The sequence below is a fragment of the Haliotis cracherodii genome, unplaced genomic scaffold, assembly GCF_022045235.1.
Source record: "Haliotis cracherodii isolate W230 unplaced genomic scaffold, xgHalCrac1.p SCAF_7, whole genome shotgun sequence".
In the NCBI taxonomy this organism is placed as follows: domain Eukaryota; kingdom Metazoa; phylum Mollusca; class Gastropoda; order Lepetellida; family Haliotidae; genus Haliotis; species Haliotis cracherodii.
In genome coordinates, this window is record NW_027266330.1 from 25,486,708 (window position 1) to 25,503,036 (window position 16,329).

The 16,329-nt window shown below is 40.4% G+C and overlaps 1 protein-coding gene across 5 annotated transcripts in view; it reads left to right on the forward strand.

Annotated features, from left to right (window-relative positions):
• Window positions 1–14,573, forward strand: part of LOC139447622 (fibronectin type-III domain-containing protein 3A-like) — a 179,971-nt gene extending 165,398 nt beyond the window's left edge. For 3 of the 5 annotated variants that reach the window (XM_071229030.1, XM_071229029.1, XM_071229032.1), the window contains exons 14-23: window positions 2,141–2,253; window positions 2,805–2,910; window positions 3,252–3,424; window positions 4,210–4,404; window positions 4,909–4,983; window positions 5,796–6,049; window positions 6,552–6,752; window positions 7,284–7,450; window positions 8,690–8,823; window positions 9,790–14,572. In XM_071229030.1, coding sequence (XP_071085131.1) covers window positions 2,141–2,253; window positions 2,805–2,910; window positions 3,252–3,424; window positions 4,210–4,404; window positions 4,909–4,983; window positions 5,796–6,049; window positions 6,552–6,752; window positions 7,284–7,450; window positions 8,690–8,823; window positions 9,790–10,119 — 1,748 coding nt within the window. In that variant the 3' untranslated portion in view covers window positions 10,120–14,572. Of the gene's footprint in view, window positions 1–2,140; window positions 2,254–2,804; window positions 2,911–3,251; window positions 3,425–4,209; window positions 4,405–4,908; window positions 4,984–5,795; window positions 6,050–6,551; window positions 6,753–7,283; window positions 7,451–8,689; window positions 8,824–9,789 lie in introns of all 5 variants that reach the window. The other 2 variants (XM_071229028.1, XM_071229027.1) reach the window with 1 other exon arrangement.
• Window positions 14,574–16,329: the final 1,756 nt, after the last annotated feature.

The following is a 16,329-nucleotide window of genomic DNA, read 5'->3' on the forward strand; positions in this document are numbered from 1 at the left end:
CTCAATAATAAATTTCACTTCATGCACATCATACCGTATTCGACATAATAAGCGCCCTGCTCTTATAAGCGCCCACGGTGATATTTGCTAACATCTTGCATGGCGAGTGAACAATACCAATTAGCACCCTTCCGATTGATTAATGTACACAAGACTTATTTAAACGTGTATAATACGCATTCGTGTGTTATATGCACCCTTAATTACGGGCAATTAAATTCTGGAAAAATAAATTTCGTGTATAAGACGTACAGACTTTTCTCTTGTATCATTCAGGCTGTCAGCATAAACCACAGAATTTACGATCTTTAAACTCTGGGTTTTTTTCTAATAAGAGCCCCCTATTTCTAATTTTGAGAGCGCCCTGGGCGTTTATTAGGTCGAATACGGTAACTCCTGCAGCAGGACCACTTTCCCCCCGGGGATTCAAACCCTATTAGGGAAAATGGAACATATACACCAATTTATCCAAATATCAATATTTTTCTCATTTAAGCCCATGACTGTGCATGCTTTCTCAGATTGATTGTGCTGTTAATCAGCAATTAATGATTTATGTTTGTTGGAGTATGAGGAATGCCTTTTATGCATGAAATATTTATGCATTCAGCTACATCCCTCACTGTGATTCAGCAGAACTGAAACATTTGCAGTGAATAAAAAAAGAAATGTTTTTCGCAAATTACTAATTTTTTCAATGCACTTTTGCGTTGCTTACTATAAGGAGGAGGTAAAGTGTTGATGGTGCATGATTCCCCCAATGCTGTATTTGTGTTCAGTTGGTTATGTCTGTCTGTGAGTGAATGCTGTGTTATGCCGCGGTAAGCAATGTGTCACCTACGCCTGTGAATACTCAGTCTCAAGTCAGTGGTTGACGGCCAGCAGTGATCTGTGCCATCTAGGCACAGTGACACACTGTGAGCCAGGTCCCCATCGTAACCCCCTTGACTGTCATAGGCTGGCAATAAGCATGGCGTGCTGAGAGCCTTCTCTGCCCCAGTATCCCGGCTACATATATCAGTAGCACAGTGACACACTGTGAGCCCACCCCATTGTGACCCCCTTGACTGTCATAGGCTGGCAATAAGCATGGAGTACTGAGAGCCTTCTCTGCCCCGGTATCCCGGCTACATATATCAGTAGCACAGTGACACACTGTGAGCCAGGTCCCCATCGTACCCCCTTGACTGTCATAGGCTGGCAATAAGCATGGGGTTCTGAGAGCCTTCTCTGCCCCAGTATCCCAGCTACATATATCAGTAGCACAGTGACACACTGTGAGCCAGGTCCCCATCGTACCCCCTTGACTGTCATAGGCTGGCAATAAGCATGGGGTTCTGAGAGCCTTCTCTGCCCCGGTATCCCGACGGTTACATATATCAGTTGCTACCTGAATAGAGCTGTTTTGAGATCACCAGTTCATCAGTAGACCAGAATGATTAATGATGTCACAGAATCCACCATCCCCGATTATCCAGTGGATTATTTCTCAATTCTGTTTTGATAAGTACCAAAGACCCATAAATTCAGAAGTCTTCTATCTCTATCTTAGCGCAGGATTTTATTCGGTTAAGGGAGTAATTTGATTGGATGTCTATTTTTAGCATCGCTACTTTTGAATGAGGCTGAAAATAAATCTATGTTAGTGAAAGGGTCTGGGTATTTATCGACATAGGATGAATGCATTTTCCACAGGGTAACAAGGATGAGATGCTAGATGGTAAATGAATGTTTTGGATGCCTTGGAGAAGACTATTATGCATGACGTTAATGATTTGGTCCTTGGTGTATCCATCCTTTGTTCTGTGTGTGTGTGTAAATAAGCCATTTCACCCTGTGATACCCCACCAGTATCTGCTAATTTTCACAATACCAGCATCGACTATTGAACTGTTCTCAGCCTATTGTAAATACAAGTACGACAGTAACAGAATGTAAGCCCTCCTTTAACAATTTAGTCAGTTTACTTCAAGACATTTTGAATATCTCATAACAAATGACTTATCATTAATGGTTATTCAAGTTTTTGAACAAGGAGTAATGTGACCTTGTTGAAAAAATAAATATATAAAGATGTTACATAATTTGTGAAGTGTAATATGTTAAATACTGGTTTGATGGTTGTTTATTGTTTTTGCAGGTTATGACATAGTCTATGAGGGGTCGGAGAGGGAGCACATGTTTGATCATCTCGTCCCCGGCCACACATATCGCGTGAGGGTCGCGTGCTACAGTTTAGGGGGTAGGAGTGAGGTAAGATCGACTTTTAGTCAGATGGTGTCAATGTGATTATGTTGTTTCTTGTTCTTGAAATGGAATATGATGAAGAAATTTGTTAATTAATTTTTTCTGTAAGTAATGTCATATTTATGAATGTATATGATATATTATATGATAAGTCGGGGGGCATGGGTGGCCCAGTTGTCTAAGGCACCGCAATACGCTGTGCATAGTTGCGTCCCTTGGGCATGCCAGACACCTATGATTGTGGGTTCCCGGTTCGCCCCGATTATGTTTCTAGGTTTGTCAGCACCATACCCGTGCTTGTGGTAAACATCTGAGATCTGCATCACTTCAGGCTTTCCTCCCACATGAAGCTGACACGTTGTGATATAACTGGAATACAGTTGAAAGCGGTGTTAAACCCAACTCACTCACTGATAAGTTGATTCTCAACTCCACAGCTAGGGACAGGTAAACTGTGTAATAATTCTAGTTCTAGAGAATGACTTTTATTGCAATTTGAATATGAAATGAGAAAACTGAAAATTTTGTAGTTGAGAAATGATTATGTTGTTTTTCAGTTTTCTGACTGTTGTATGGCAATTACACAACCAGTATGTCCAGGACAGAGTCACCCTCCGAAACTGCAGGGCAAACCGAAAGCAACATCCTTACATCTCCGATGGAGTAAGTCATGGAAACATAATGTACTGCACACAATTTCAATAATAGCTGCTGGGGAGCTTATCTCTCTTCCTTTATTTGTTTCAAATTCAAACAAGATTTAACTTTTTTCAACATTGCTTATGAAATTACATGGAGGCTGGACTCTCATTATTCCATTCGAGACAAGTTCTTGTAAATAATATGTAATGGATTCAGTGAAAACAGAATGTCCTCTGTGATGTTTCTAGAGATAAGGTGCATTAGGACATTTTCATGATTTGATTAAACTCACTCTTTTATATGGTTCATTGACCATCTAAACAGATTGCCTGTATACTGATTGCACTTATTTCTGCTTGAAGGCTATCCTAGCTATGATGGTGGTTCTTCTGTGACGTCCTACGCAGCTCAAATGATCACACCGGATAACACCACCAGGGAAGTGTACAGGGGACATGACCTCGACTGCATCGTGGCAGGGTTGTCCCCAGGAAGACCATATCTCTTTCAAGTCAGAGCTTTCAATAGGGCAGGGGTATGTCACTGGATTTTCAACATTAATTCATGGTCAGACCAAACGTCTTTTTGTTCCTTCGATTATGGAAACATACAGGTCAGGGAAGGGGGAAAAAGTTAAATATGAAAAACATTATTCATTTTGTTCTTCATAAAGTTCTTTGAATATACTACTGAACATTTGCTAAGAACCATGCCTTTGACTAAAGATGACTGTTTTGGTCCTTAGTTGATGTTGAGTAGTAATGTGTGCAGTGTTAAGCTTGTCTTGATTTAACTTTTTGTGTCCTTATTGTCTGGCACTTTAAACTATTGTGTGCACATCTCTTTGTAGTGGACATGCATCTTTGCTTTCAGCAGAATGATTAGAAGTGCTTTTCAAATTTAAGTGCAAACTTAATTCCCTCAAATATCGTACCTCTATCACATCATTACCATATTCCTGTAAATTGGCTGTCACTGTACTATAAAAATCGTTTCAATTTTCAATTGAAGTCCTCTTCACCATCAGTTGACCTTAATTAGTTGTGTGGATAATAGTTTTCCTCCACCATTGCTTTTATGCATGTGCAAGGCAGGAAAAGCTCACTTCTTTCCTGTGTCATTCTGGGGTGTCTCATCTCCAAAAACATTCTGTGTATATCCAGCACACTTTCCCGACATAAATCAATAAATAGAAATTTCATCCTTTAGTCTTTTGATATCAATATATAAATACATAATGTTCAGCCATATAAATTAGTGACATGTTAGTTTGTCAAGATTGTTAAGGAGTGTGATATATTGGTTGCTTGTTATTTTCAGGGTGGGCCATGGTCCGACCCCCTGGAAGTGGTGAGTGGAGCGGGAGTCCCCGACCCGCCCAAGGCACCCCAGGTTAACTGTCGCTCACCACACAGTGCAATAATCTCATGGGAAGAGCCCTTCAACAACGGTGCTATGATTTCAGAGTATAGGCTGGAGTGGCAGCAGAGGGCTGACAACAATGAGTTCTCTCAGGTACAGTAATGTGTTGATGTGGGTTGGAATAGGTCTTCAGCAACCCATGCTTGCCGTAAAAGGCCACTATGTTTGTCGTAAGAGGCGACTAACGGGATTGGGTGGTCAGGCTCACTGACTTGGCTGTCATAGTATCCCAATTGCGTTAATTGATGCTCATGTAATCGATTCACTGGATTGTCTGGTCCAGACTCGATTATTTACAAACCGCCATCATATAGCTAGAATATTGCTGAGTGTGGTGTTACACAACCAACAAACAAATCAAATCGTCCCGCCTCATCATGCTGCATGTGCAGGGTCATTACAAAAATAACGAGCCCCGAAACAATGTATATAACACACCCTGGTGCCAAGCGGGGTAATCGTGTTAATCCTTGATTGGCCTGGCCCAGTCTTGATAATTATTACTTTTGTGAAATATCTGGAATACTGTTCAAAGCGGCCTTAAACCCAGCTCGCTCTACACTGTCCCTGTGTTTAGGATGCGTTCTTGTGTTTCAGTTATACTTGGGTCCAAATTTGAGTTACGAGGTGAAGGGTCTCACACCAGCAACACTGTACTCCTTCAGGGTTCAGGTAAGATGCAGCCATGTCAGTAATCACAGGGATACTGATATGTGTGAGAGTACATCCTCCATTATTCCAGTGTATTTTATCTCCCTTCTATTACCTTTGTATGAGATTAATGCCCTAGACCCATTTGCCAACACAGCTTCATTTCAGAAGTGACATCCCCAACTCATCTTGGTCATGACTTTTAGAAAACTTATACCTCAGATTTTTTCTGGCTGACAGGCTTGAAATATCAACAACCACTCAAAATGCCTATTCTGGATGTGTTTGGTGCAGGTCTACTTTCAAAATACAAGTGTGCCCTCAAAAGTTTTAATCGAATCAGAAGTCTTGTTTTACTGGAAAAGATGCTTCTCTGACTGCTGTTGTAAGGGTCGGGGAGGGAAGTCCCTATCGTATTTTAGACTGCAAAAGAATGTTGAGTTGAGTATTTGTGATATCATTGGTCTGCCATTATTTCTTCATTCGTGAAAGAACAGTGAAATATGATTGGATGTCTAGTTATAGTGTCATGTCATGTCAAGTATGTTCGTGAATTCTTCAAGGGTATTGCACATTACAGAATGGAAATATACCCTGGATGATTGAAGATGGTAACAATGACAATGTAGTGATGGAGAGCCAGGAAATACAGCCTATACTTTAAATGACTGTTCTTGAATGCTAACAGATACTCTAGTGGCTCAGGGTCATGCTTAAGATGCAGTACATGATTGCTCTATTTTTTACTTACACACGATTTTTACAAACGATAACCAAGTTAATAAGCCCTCTTGAGATGTCAGTTGTGTCATTTTGGGATATTGTTTCTCCAGGCCATCAACAGTGCTGGTTCCGGCCTTTACTCCTCGTCCTCCTCGTGCGTCACACCTCCGTCTAGTCCAGCGTCCATTGTTGCAATCAAACCTTACATCACAGCCACATCTATCATGCTCATGTGGCGGGAGCCCCATAATAACGGCAGTGACATCATCTCATACAATATTGACATTGGTGAAAAACAGCTCCTCACCATCGAGCCTGTCACAGAATACACGATAGAAGACCTCCTGCCAGAGACTACATACAGGTGGGTTTCCGCCATTTATAGACAAACCTGTATTGAAGATAAGTGACCTTCAAAGGAACTGCTGACCCGTGAACATCCGGAGTATATAAGGGGTGGTCGGGTAGCCTAGTGGTTAAAGGGTGTGATCGTCACACCGATGACCCGGGTTCTATTCCCGACATGGGTGCAATGTGTGAAGCCCATTTCTGGTGTCCCCCGCCGTGATATTGCTGGAATATTGCTAAAAGTGGCGTAAAACCATCCTCACTCACTATAAGGATATATACAGCAAAAACAGTTTCTTATATATCAGTTCGTTATGAGCGTGTTCATTATAAACACAGTTTACTGTACAATGTGGGTGTAACCATAACTGTATGTAACTACCGGGTATATGTCAGCTTACTGAAATTGCATCTGGGATCTATTGTTCATGAATATAAATACCCATGACTTTAACTAAGTATGGATGTATTCATTCCTTAATTTCTCAGTTGTCAATACATATTGATCAATGTTTCAGAATTCGCATCCAGGCCGTCAACAGCATTGGGGTGGGAGCTTTCAGTACCCCGGTTAAAGTAACAACTAAAGCTTTGCCTCCAAATCCCCCGAAGATTGAGTGTGTCAATGTAGCCCCCAACAGCCTCAAGCTGAAGTGGGGTGATGGTCGCAATCCAGACATGATCACTTATCATCTGGAGATGGAGAAGGACGATGGAAGGTTGGTTACTGATGATATCATTAGGGATAGGATCTTATGCTATTGATGTCCTCACCCAGAAACTGGTGAAAAGCTGAAGGACAAGTAGTTTTCTCCTGAATTGTGTTTTTTTGGTCGTAGTAACTGGTCCTGAATAGGTACAGGTATTGGTGTGTGTTGTACATATCATGGCAATAAGTATCACAGATTATCAACAGAATTATTACCACACCAGAGACCCGTGAAGATCCGGGCTAGAATAGGTCTTCAGCAACCCATGCTTGCCGTAAAAGCTGACTATACTTGTCATAAAAGCTGACTAACGGGATCGGGTGGTCAGGCTCGCTGACTTGGTTGATGCATGTCATCGATCACAATTGCGTGGATTGATGCTCGTGTTATTAATTACTGGATTGTCTGGTCCAGACTCGATTATTTACAGACTGCCGTTTTTTAGCTGGAATATTGCTGAGTGCGGCGTTAAACAACAAACCAACCAACCAACCAACCAACTACTTAGTACTTCAACATAAGTCTTATGGTGTGTTTCAGTTTCCAAACCGTGTACAGTGGCCCTGCTCACAATCACAAAGTGAACCGCCTGACAGAGCTGACGAGCTATGAGTTCCGCATCTACGCGTGCAATGAGGCTGGACAAGGACCTGACTCCGACACTTATACGTTCTCCACCACTAAAGCACCCCCGCCTGCAATGCAAAGTAAGATAATTATGCTTCTGGTGTTTTGTCTTACAAGATTGTCACACTCTCCTGCTGTACTGGCCATCCTTTAGATAAGGACACACCTGCCAACCATCCCTGCATCAATTTTACCACTGAAAAACGTACCGATCTAACCCACACAGCCACCGAAAGTCCGACATCTTGTGGACTAGATCACATACTTTGTGTACCCCTCTGACACTAAGAAAGTGTTAAATATGACATTTCTTACATTTGTCCACTTTCTAAATGGCTTTGTATGTTCATAGCTTTGGGCTGCCGGAGCTGTGCCAAGTTACACTTGTCAGGGGTACACAAAGTGTGATCTAGACTACCAGCTGTCGGACTTTCATTTTGTGGAAGCCTCGGTGGCTGAGTGGGTTAGATTGTTGACGATGTGTGCTGGCCATTAGGTGCCACACTCTGGCAGTGTGGGTTTGAATCCCAGATGGGTTCAACCCACAAAAGTACTAAAATCTGTACTTTACTAAGAAAGTGTTATCCCAACCAATAATTCTTACACATTGTAACAATAGTCGGTTGATAACATTAGAAAAGTGATTTTTATCATGTAAAGGCTAGTATTATTGATGATGTCCGATGAACTTGGTCTCAAGACCTAATATATGAAAATGAGGTCACCTAAGGCGAAGAGGAACTAATTCAAGCCCCATACATCGATGGAATGCCGTTATTGATAAAAATTGTTGACTTGCGTTCCCTGTGTGTTTGGATGGGGGTTCCCCAATATGTCACTGTGTTGGAAGCTACTTCACAGTGTGACATTATGTCTTAAACATCCATTATTGTGAAAAGGACATTATGTGATAAATTGATTATTACAATCTTATGTTTCCGTTAAGATGTTTTTCGTTAAGATCCTAAGGCTTACATAATACATGTTTTATTCCTAAATATGCTTTTTACAATAACGTAATACACCAAGCTGATAATCTCTATTTTCATCATTTTGTGTTAGTCACATTGTGATGACTTCAAATTCCATCTTTCATTTCCTTGAAATTTTGATAACATTTTCAACATTTCTAAATCAAGCCAAATGTTCCATAGTATTTATTTTTTCAATATTCCCTTGTTTTTAGGAAAACGAGTATGTTGAGAAATTTTCTCAAATCGTGATAAGAGTGTTGGCCTTATTTACATGTCCCGACATTGCTTTTTCGTGCACTCTGTTTTTATTGTGATTGTATGAATATCGGTTTCTGCTTGTTGTAGCACCCGCAGTGAGCAAGTTGAGCCTGACTAGCTGTGTTGTGGAGTGGCAGAGTTGCCGGCAGATGGGCAGTGACACCATCGTGTACCTCCTGCAGGTACAGAGGGTGGACAGCCACGACCACGAGTACAAACAGGTGAGGATGGGGATGATGTTGTATGGGGTCATACTGGCTTCTCAGTCTTGATAGGATTGGATAAATGTTAATGTTTTGTATTACTAACACATGTCACAGTCTAGAATCTTGATGTCAATTTCTTAATGTTAAGGTGTGTTCTGCTGTTGGAATATGTGTTTCTTGAAGCAAGCTGAATATGACATATTTGAGCTGTGTTCCCATAGTTGCATATATATATGTCAATAATGCTTCAAATAAGTGGGCATCTATGTTATAAGTGGGCATCTATGTTATAAGTGGGCATGATATATGCACATTGGTGTCTTTGATGGACAAGTTGCTGGCCATTGTGCAAGGGAGATAACTCACCAATCAGTTTGGAGTGTGTATTCCAGACAAGGTTTCTGCCACACGGTTCATCATATTCCTAAACATTACTGTGGGGTACAATTGGAACGGGGACTAACATGTCTCGCCTACAAATTATATATCTCACCAGATGAGCTGCAGACATGTTGATAAGTATATCCTACCTTCCTAGAGCAGGTTTTGAAACAAGGGGATGCTGGGGTCCTTGACATTTGCTCCTGTAGTATTTGAATCTGGAGGCTACTTAAATCTTTTAGGGAAATGACGACGACCCCATGAGTTTCACAGGGATTTATCTAGGACTTGACACTAAATGCATTTTTTCGAAATTGATTTTTAAGAAATTTCTTATTTCATTAAATTGACAAGTATTTTCACATGGCATTATATGCATCAACTTCATTATTGGTCTTGTTATCTGAGAAATACAAGTCGCCTCTGCTAATCCATACCTTTAGTTACATCTTTATGACATGAATTGTGAAAATATTTTATGCTGCAGGCTTGGGGCCGTATATCGGACTGAGCATCCCTGTTTAATGCTTAATTACATAGACTGCACAAAGAATGAATAGAGATTATCAGGAACTGTAAATGTTAGATTTTTTATTTCAGGTTTATCGGGGACCAAACACGCAGTTCTTTATAGAAAACTTGCAGCCAAAGTCGGATTACCATGTGCGCGTGTGTGCTATTCGACAATGTGACAGTGGACTCGGAGACATAATGGGTGCATTTAGCCAAGGCAGGAGCTTCTCCACACTGAGTCCGCAACCCACCAAACAGGCCACAACTAGAGTCGAGAATAACAGCAAACTAGCCGAGCCAAAGCCACTAACTGACCAGCAATGGGCAACCATTATTTTTGTAGGCTTTGTGATCGTAGCCTTCGTCATTGCCTTTGTGACACAACAAGTGATAAACATGAGGCATTCGAGCCGCTGATGCTTGTTGTGGAACACATGAAGAGGCATATGTATATGTTTCCTGGCGAGAGGATCCTAACTGTGGTATAGCTGATGACCGGCATCGCGTAGGGAACCAGCAGGCCCGACTGTTTCACAGAATTTCATCATGTTTCATTGAAAAGAATTTGCTTCAAGTTTAGTGCTAACAGAGAAAAGAAAGTCGGAAGAGTATATTCATGTAAATCTCTATAAGTGGTGGAGAGAAAAGGGATCAGTACTATGCCATGGCACACACGAGATGAAGATAATCATTTGTTCATGCCACTGATAATACCTGTTGCATAACGAGAGACATGACAGGCAGACTGCTTAGATTTGAGATGTGCTCCTAGAATGAAGGGTCCAAAATATGCGTGTCTAGTGACATTGCTTGCTCTGCGAGCTACAGTTCGTGAGGGGGGAACTAATGGTGGGAGGTACTATTGTGTATAATATCCTGGGATGTCGCCACTTTATGCCAGCTGCTCAAGTGCTTAAACTCAAAGTCCAAAACGCATCCCAAAGGTGGAAGCATTTGGACTGCTGGGGCATGAGCAGCCGAATCTTGAGGACAAATTGTTTCAAGACGTTGTCGTTCGGTCATTCAATGTTGTTAATTTTTGACTGTATGTCGGCTGACTTGTGACACTTGCTGGTCTGAAACTTCGACCTAAAGCTGCTTTACGTATCTGGGGAAATAGGAATTTCTTCCATGACATTGAAGGTGTTATTAATGACAGCGATTCCTCAGTGGTTTACTGCTATTCTGATTGTTTTTGTTGTTGAGAACTGCATGGTGTTATACCGATCTGCATTTACATTTCATCAAAAGTTACACATGAAAATAAATGGATTTTTATGTACATAATTAGAGATGCCAAGATAATTTTAGCCACTTCCTGTTTCCATCTGCTTGTATTATGTGTTGGGGGGTATCTTTCCTACACATGTGTGTACAATGTATATTATCCAAACAAGTAATTTTATTTTTGTCCTACTCACTTGTTAGAGAGATAATGTGTTCACAAGCTAGTCATTCTAATATTCTTGTTATATGGTGGTCCGAGCCCCAAAATATGGCTGCCGTTATTGTACAGATCAACAAATACTTATTTTCATTCTAACTATAATTGTATGTATGTACGTAAGTATGTTATGTGTGCATGTGTATCAGCGAGACTCATCGGTCTAATTGCTTAATTCACAAGAAAAAAAATCTGTCAAAAACATCTCAATGTTCTCACAATTTTGCAAAGCATTGGATGTGTTCAAATGGTGCTGTACTATTTCTGTAGCTGACAATACAAAATCATACCTTATGAGGAAGGCTCTGACTCGGGTGAGTAGGCATTGGATCGTTGACCGGTGGTGGACGGGTCAAGCAGATGCAGGTCGCCCAAGCCCTGGGATGGCCAGGTCATCGACCTGAGCGTACAGCAACTTGGGTAGGGGCTCTGCTTGCCCTGTTCAGTCGTGAAGGTATTGTGTAACTAAATCAAGTAACACAGTGGATATTTTATGCTTAATATCTGTGGGTATAAAGTCGGTGTCACCACTAGGCTCTTGTTTTATTTTAATGTAGAGTTGTATAGCTTTATTGGTACTTTCCTTGTTGAATTTTAATAATGCAAACTGCTTAAACCAGATCCCCTGTGTCGGCATGCAGCTCCTGGTTAACAATCAAGCATGCATCATTCTAATTCCCCTAGGAAGGTTGATTAGAAATGTGCATGTGACATCTTGTTGACAAATATTACTGTTGTCTGACATAAAAGGAACAGAACTGTTACCATGGTGATCTGTCATTTGATCCATCTTCATAGGGAGGGTTCCATTATGTCATTGAAGAATCTACTTATTCAGCTTAACAGAGTACTGGGTTTCTCCCACAAGGCCTCCTCTTCAGTCAGTGGGTTAGTCAGGCGTGGATTTATGACTTCAAACTCATCAGTCACATTGATAGGGACCAAAGGAATATATATATATATATATATACACAGCAGGAATTGGGTGACATTTATTTGGTATTTTTTCCATGTTAGTGGTCATTCCTGTTAAGTCATAGAAGAAATGGAATGAAGACTTGTTTCTCACTTGAATGTGATTAAAATTTTAAAAGTGAGAACACAATTAATGTGAAAAAATGACAAATGAATCATTGCTATGGACTTTGACTGAAGAGGTCGACTTACGGAAATCTTATTTTGTTAAGAGGGAGTACACAAATTTTTAGAGGTTTCAAACTGGTATGCCATCCCCTGGAAGGATGTTTTAACTGATGAATCTCTTTTAACAATGCAGCAATTGTGTTAAATTATTGTGATATTGTGTTGTAAATTATCAGTTCATGGTTTCATCTCATGCTTTCGTTATGGCATGGCTATTGTACATAATCACTGATATTATTTTTTATCATTAAATACATGGTGATACATTCTCAAATAACCATAAGTTTTTGTTAACCATTCTTGTTCTATACATCCATACACTGAGACTTTTCGTTATGTACTTACATAAGTCTTTTGCATGCCTTGCCACTGTAGTATTTTCAGATTTGCCTGATGTTTTCATTGTTGAACTAAGTCTGTAATACAAGGAATAGGAAAGGTAAACAAAACGCATTATCATTTGGATGTTGATAAAGTTATCTCTCCTGTATTGTGACCAAAGAAGAAAACACTGACCAAACCCATATGAGATGTGATTGAACACACTGATCTACCAGATCAGAATCTAGTCATGAAAATGTCAAAATACTAACCTTTCCCTCCTACATCCTAGTGTAAATACAAATCATGAATGTTCAGACAAGCCTTGCAGCATATGTAATCCCATTCAGGTTCAGAGGCATGTATTTCCTTGCAATTGAAGGCTTACGTGTATTATTATTTGTAAATGCCATATATATTGTATTATCACCTGCATCATAAGCACATTGTTCATATAACAGTTTCAAAGCAAGTATTTACTTTGATATTGTTAGTTTGTTTAGATTATGAAGAATAAACATTTCAGATGCACACTTCAATGCACAACTGGTGATTTCTGCTAATGTTGATTGCCCCATTACCATGACCCGTCACAGATTTTCTCCCTATAAGATTTAGACTTGGAAAGAAAGGACTATTTTGAAACAATCGCTCCTAAGACAAACGTTCATGGTAAGATGTCCTGTGAGAAACAGTCCTTTCGTAGATCGCTTGTATGGGAATAGAATGTTTTGGGTGCCGTCCAAAAATCGGAGTTCTGCTCATTCGTGGAACATTGAAGGTTTGTTGGAGTTCTGGCCCTTGATCAGTTAGGAGCGACGCAATATAGAATGCAGACATCAGCCAAATTTCAGTTGACTTGTAAACATTGCATGTGACTAATCATTTGTAAAAAATAAATAAAAGCTTTGGAAAATCATTCATACAAAATATTGGACTAGAAGGTTTTGGTCACTGGGAAATGTGAGTCAACTTGCCTGATTCAAGTGATCATCAATGTGTACATGTAACACTGTATTAGTCTTAAGTCTCATCAATGGCTGTGGTCACCTGAACAAAATGGCAAGCATCATTTCCATCCCATGCTATGGGCATTAGTATTCCTTGGGTTTTTTATGTTTCATTTTTAATTTCAACATTTCCACAATTTTACCCAAATGAACAAAACTGAATCTTTAATTTTGCTGCAGTTTAGAAAGGGATTAATAAGGAGAAATGGTGAAAATTGTGGAAATGTTTTGTACAAAGGACCAGTTTTATGTACTCCATTTAAGGTGTAGGCAAGCAACTTGGTGCTACTTTGCACCCAAATAGTCTCTTTATTTGTGCAATCTTCCTCATCAGTAGTTTCTTCCCCTGAAGTCAAACCGTTATGGTTTGCAAAAGAGAAATCACTGTTGCAGTTACAAACTAGTATGTTGTGTTATAAACAAGGGGATGGCATACCTTTGATTTTTAAACTACCCATTGTATATACAGTTCAAAGGGTTTGCTCTTTGCTCGTTGATAATTTTAGTGGATTTTACCCTGCAAAGTGACTGTGGTTATTCTGATCTAATAGTGTATTGCTCAGTATTTTAACACCAGTATGAACTTCCCTAAAAAGGTGATAAAATATGTTTGGGCTATTGTCATATTGATCATTGTCAGCTTGTTGACAGTAGATGGTGCAGATACATATTGCAGATAGACATACCTAACATAACTGTTAGCATGGCTTCAGCTGCTGAAAGAATGATGGCAGTGGTTTGCAGGGTAAACTGCTGTTTGGGCCAAAATGAATGACAATACAGTGACTCCATTTGGTTACAATTTCATTTACACTATTTTGAGAACTCCTAAATGCAATTGTATAACTTATGGTATAAACTATTGAACTGTCAATTAACATTGTAGTCCTCAAAATAGTCACTATATTTATTCTGTGATGTTGGGTCATAAGTAAATATATATATTCTATCAATAAAAAAGAAGAAAGTTGTATGTTGTTGGCTTGTTTTTTGCACAACTGTTGTTTGATGGGGTAAAAGTTCACCTTATCCTGCATCATTGGTCTGCGTCATGGGTCGGGTCCAATTGTTTTTAAAATACACAGAATAATACATGACATTTACTGACATTGTTTTTTGTCTGAATGTACAGTGGGATTGAGGAAAAGAGACACATGGTTATCTCCCTTATCCATATAGACGGGGCACCTTTGGCCCAGTCATCTTAAGGCGCCGCGATTCGCCGTGCAGACTTGCGACCCTTGGGCACACCAGAAACCTATGATTGTGGGTTCGAATCCTGGTTCACCCCAATTATGTTTCTAGGTTTGTCAGCACCATACACGTGCTCGTCGTCACCGAAGTGGTAAACGTCCGAGACCTGCATCCCTTCGAGCTTTTCCCCAACATGCGGCAATATAACTGTAATACTGTTAAAAGCGGATTTAATACCCAACTCATGCACTATCCCTATGGACAGGTGACAACCTTTTGTCAGATATTACATTATCAACTAAAAATATCCTGAGCAGCCTCCTTACAACTTTGATATCATTATGGATGCTGTCAAAAAAGGGCCAAAAGAGAAGAGGAACCTGCTGGAAGTCTTTTAGACCGGGTAAAGTCAATGGGTGATGTTATTGACAATGCACAAACAGAAAAAAGCGGAAACAGAAATGGAATAAACCCATTCTGTCCCAGCCAGCTGTCATCCAAAGTCTGGCTGCCCCTCAGGAAAAGTTTGTAGTATTTTCACTGACCAGGCCTAAAATAACATACGTGTTGGGGGAGGGGGAACCGTTACATGGAAGGCTTGTAAGCATCACTACAGTAATTGTTTGATCAAAGAACTTCGTCTAAGTGACATATTAAAATTAACAAGCATGAAATACTCATATCCCCCGCCAATATGACATGTCCAGTTGTGTGCAATGCATTAGCTCCTGTGAACTATACTCAACAACAAAAGTTCCTGTGACACCAATATTTTAGTGTATTTTTCAAACAAGTAAAGTTTGGTTTTCAATTTTGTAGTACATGTATGGAATCAAGTCACAAAAACGCAACTGCTACAGAAAAACATGCATTCCATGCAAAAGTTGACTTTTATGCAAGCCCTATGCATTTTACTACCCAAGAATCGTGTGCGTTAACGGGATTCCATATGCATTGTTAAGCATCGTGCTGACAACAACCACTCAGAAAAACAACAAAATTATGCAATTATTTAACATTATGAAATGCCACGCCTGTCCGAAAATGAACGTCTGCGAGCCATTGGTATGCTTGAAGCAGGTCGGCAGCGTTATGGTATGGGTTGGGATTACAGCAAGACAGAGGACCCGTTTGATGGTGGTGGAGGGAAATCTCAATGGACAGCACTACCGCGACGAGATTATCGGCCCTGTTCTACCGTTTTTGCGTCGTCATGGCCCAGGCATTTCAACATGAAAACGCCCGGCCTCATATTGCTCGACTTGTTCAGGATTCTCTTCAACAAAACAACGTGAATGTCATCCCCTGGCCGGCTCGCTCCCCTGATCTCTCACCAATCGAGCACATGTGGGATGAGATGGATCGGCGCCTTCGACGTCAACCACGTGTTCCACAGACACTCCAGGAACTTCGAAACATGCTCCAGCAGATATCCAACAGGACTTTGTGCGACGCCTGGTCCATTCCATGAGACGAAGATGTATTGCTTGCATCGCAACCAGGGGTGGACACACA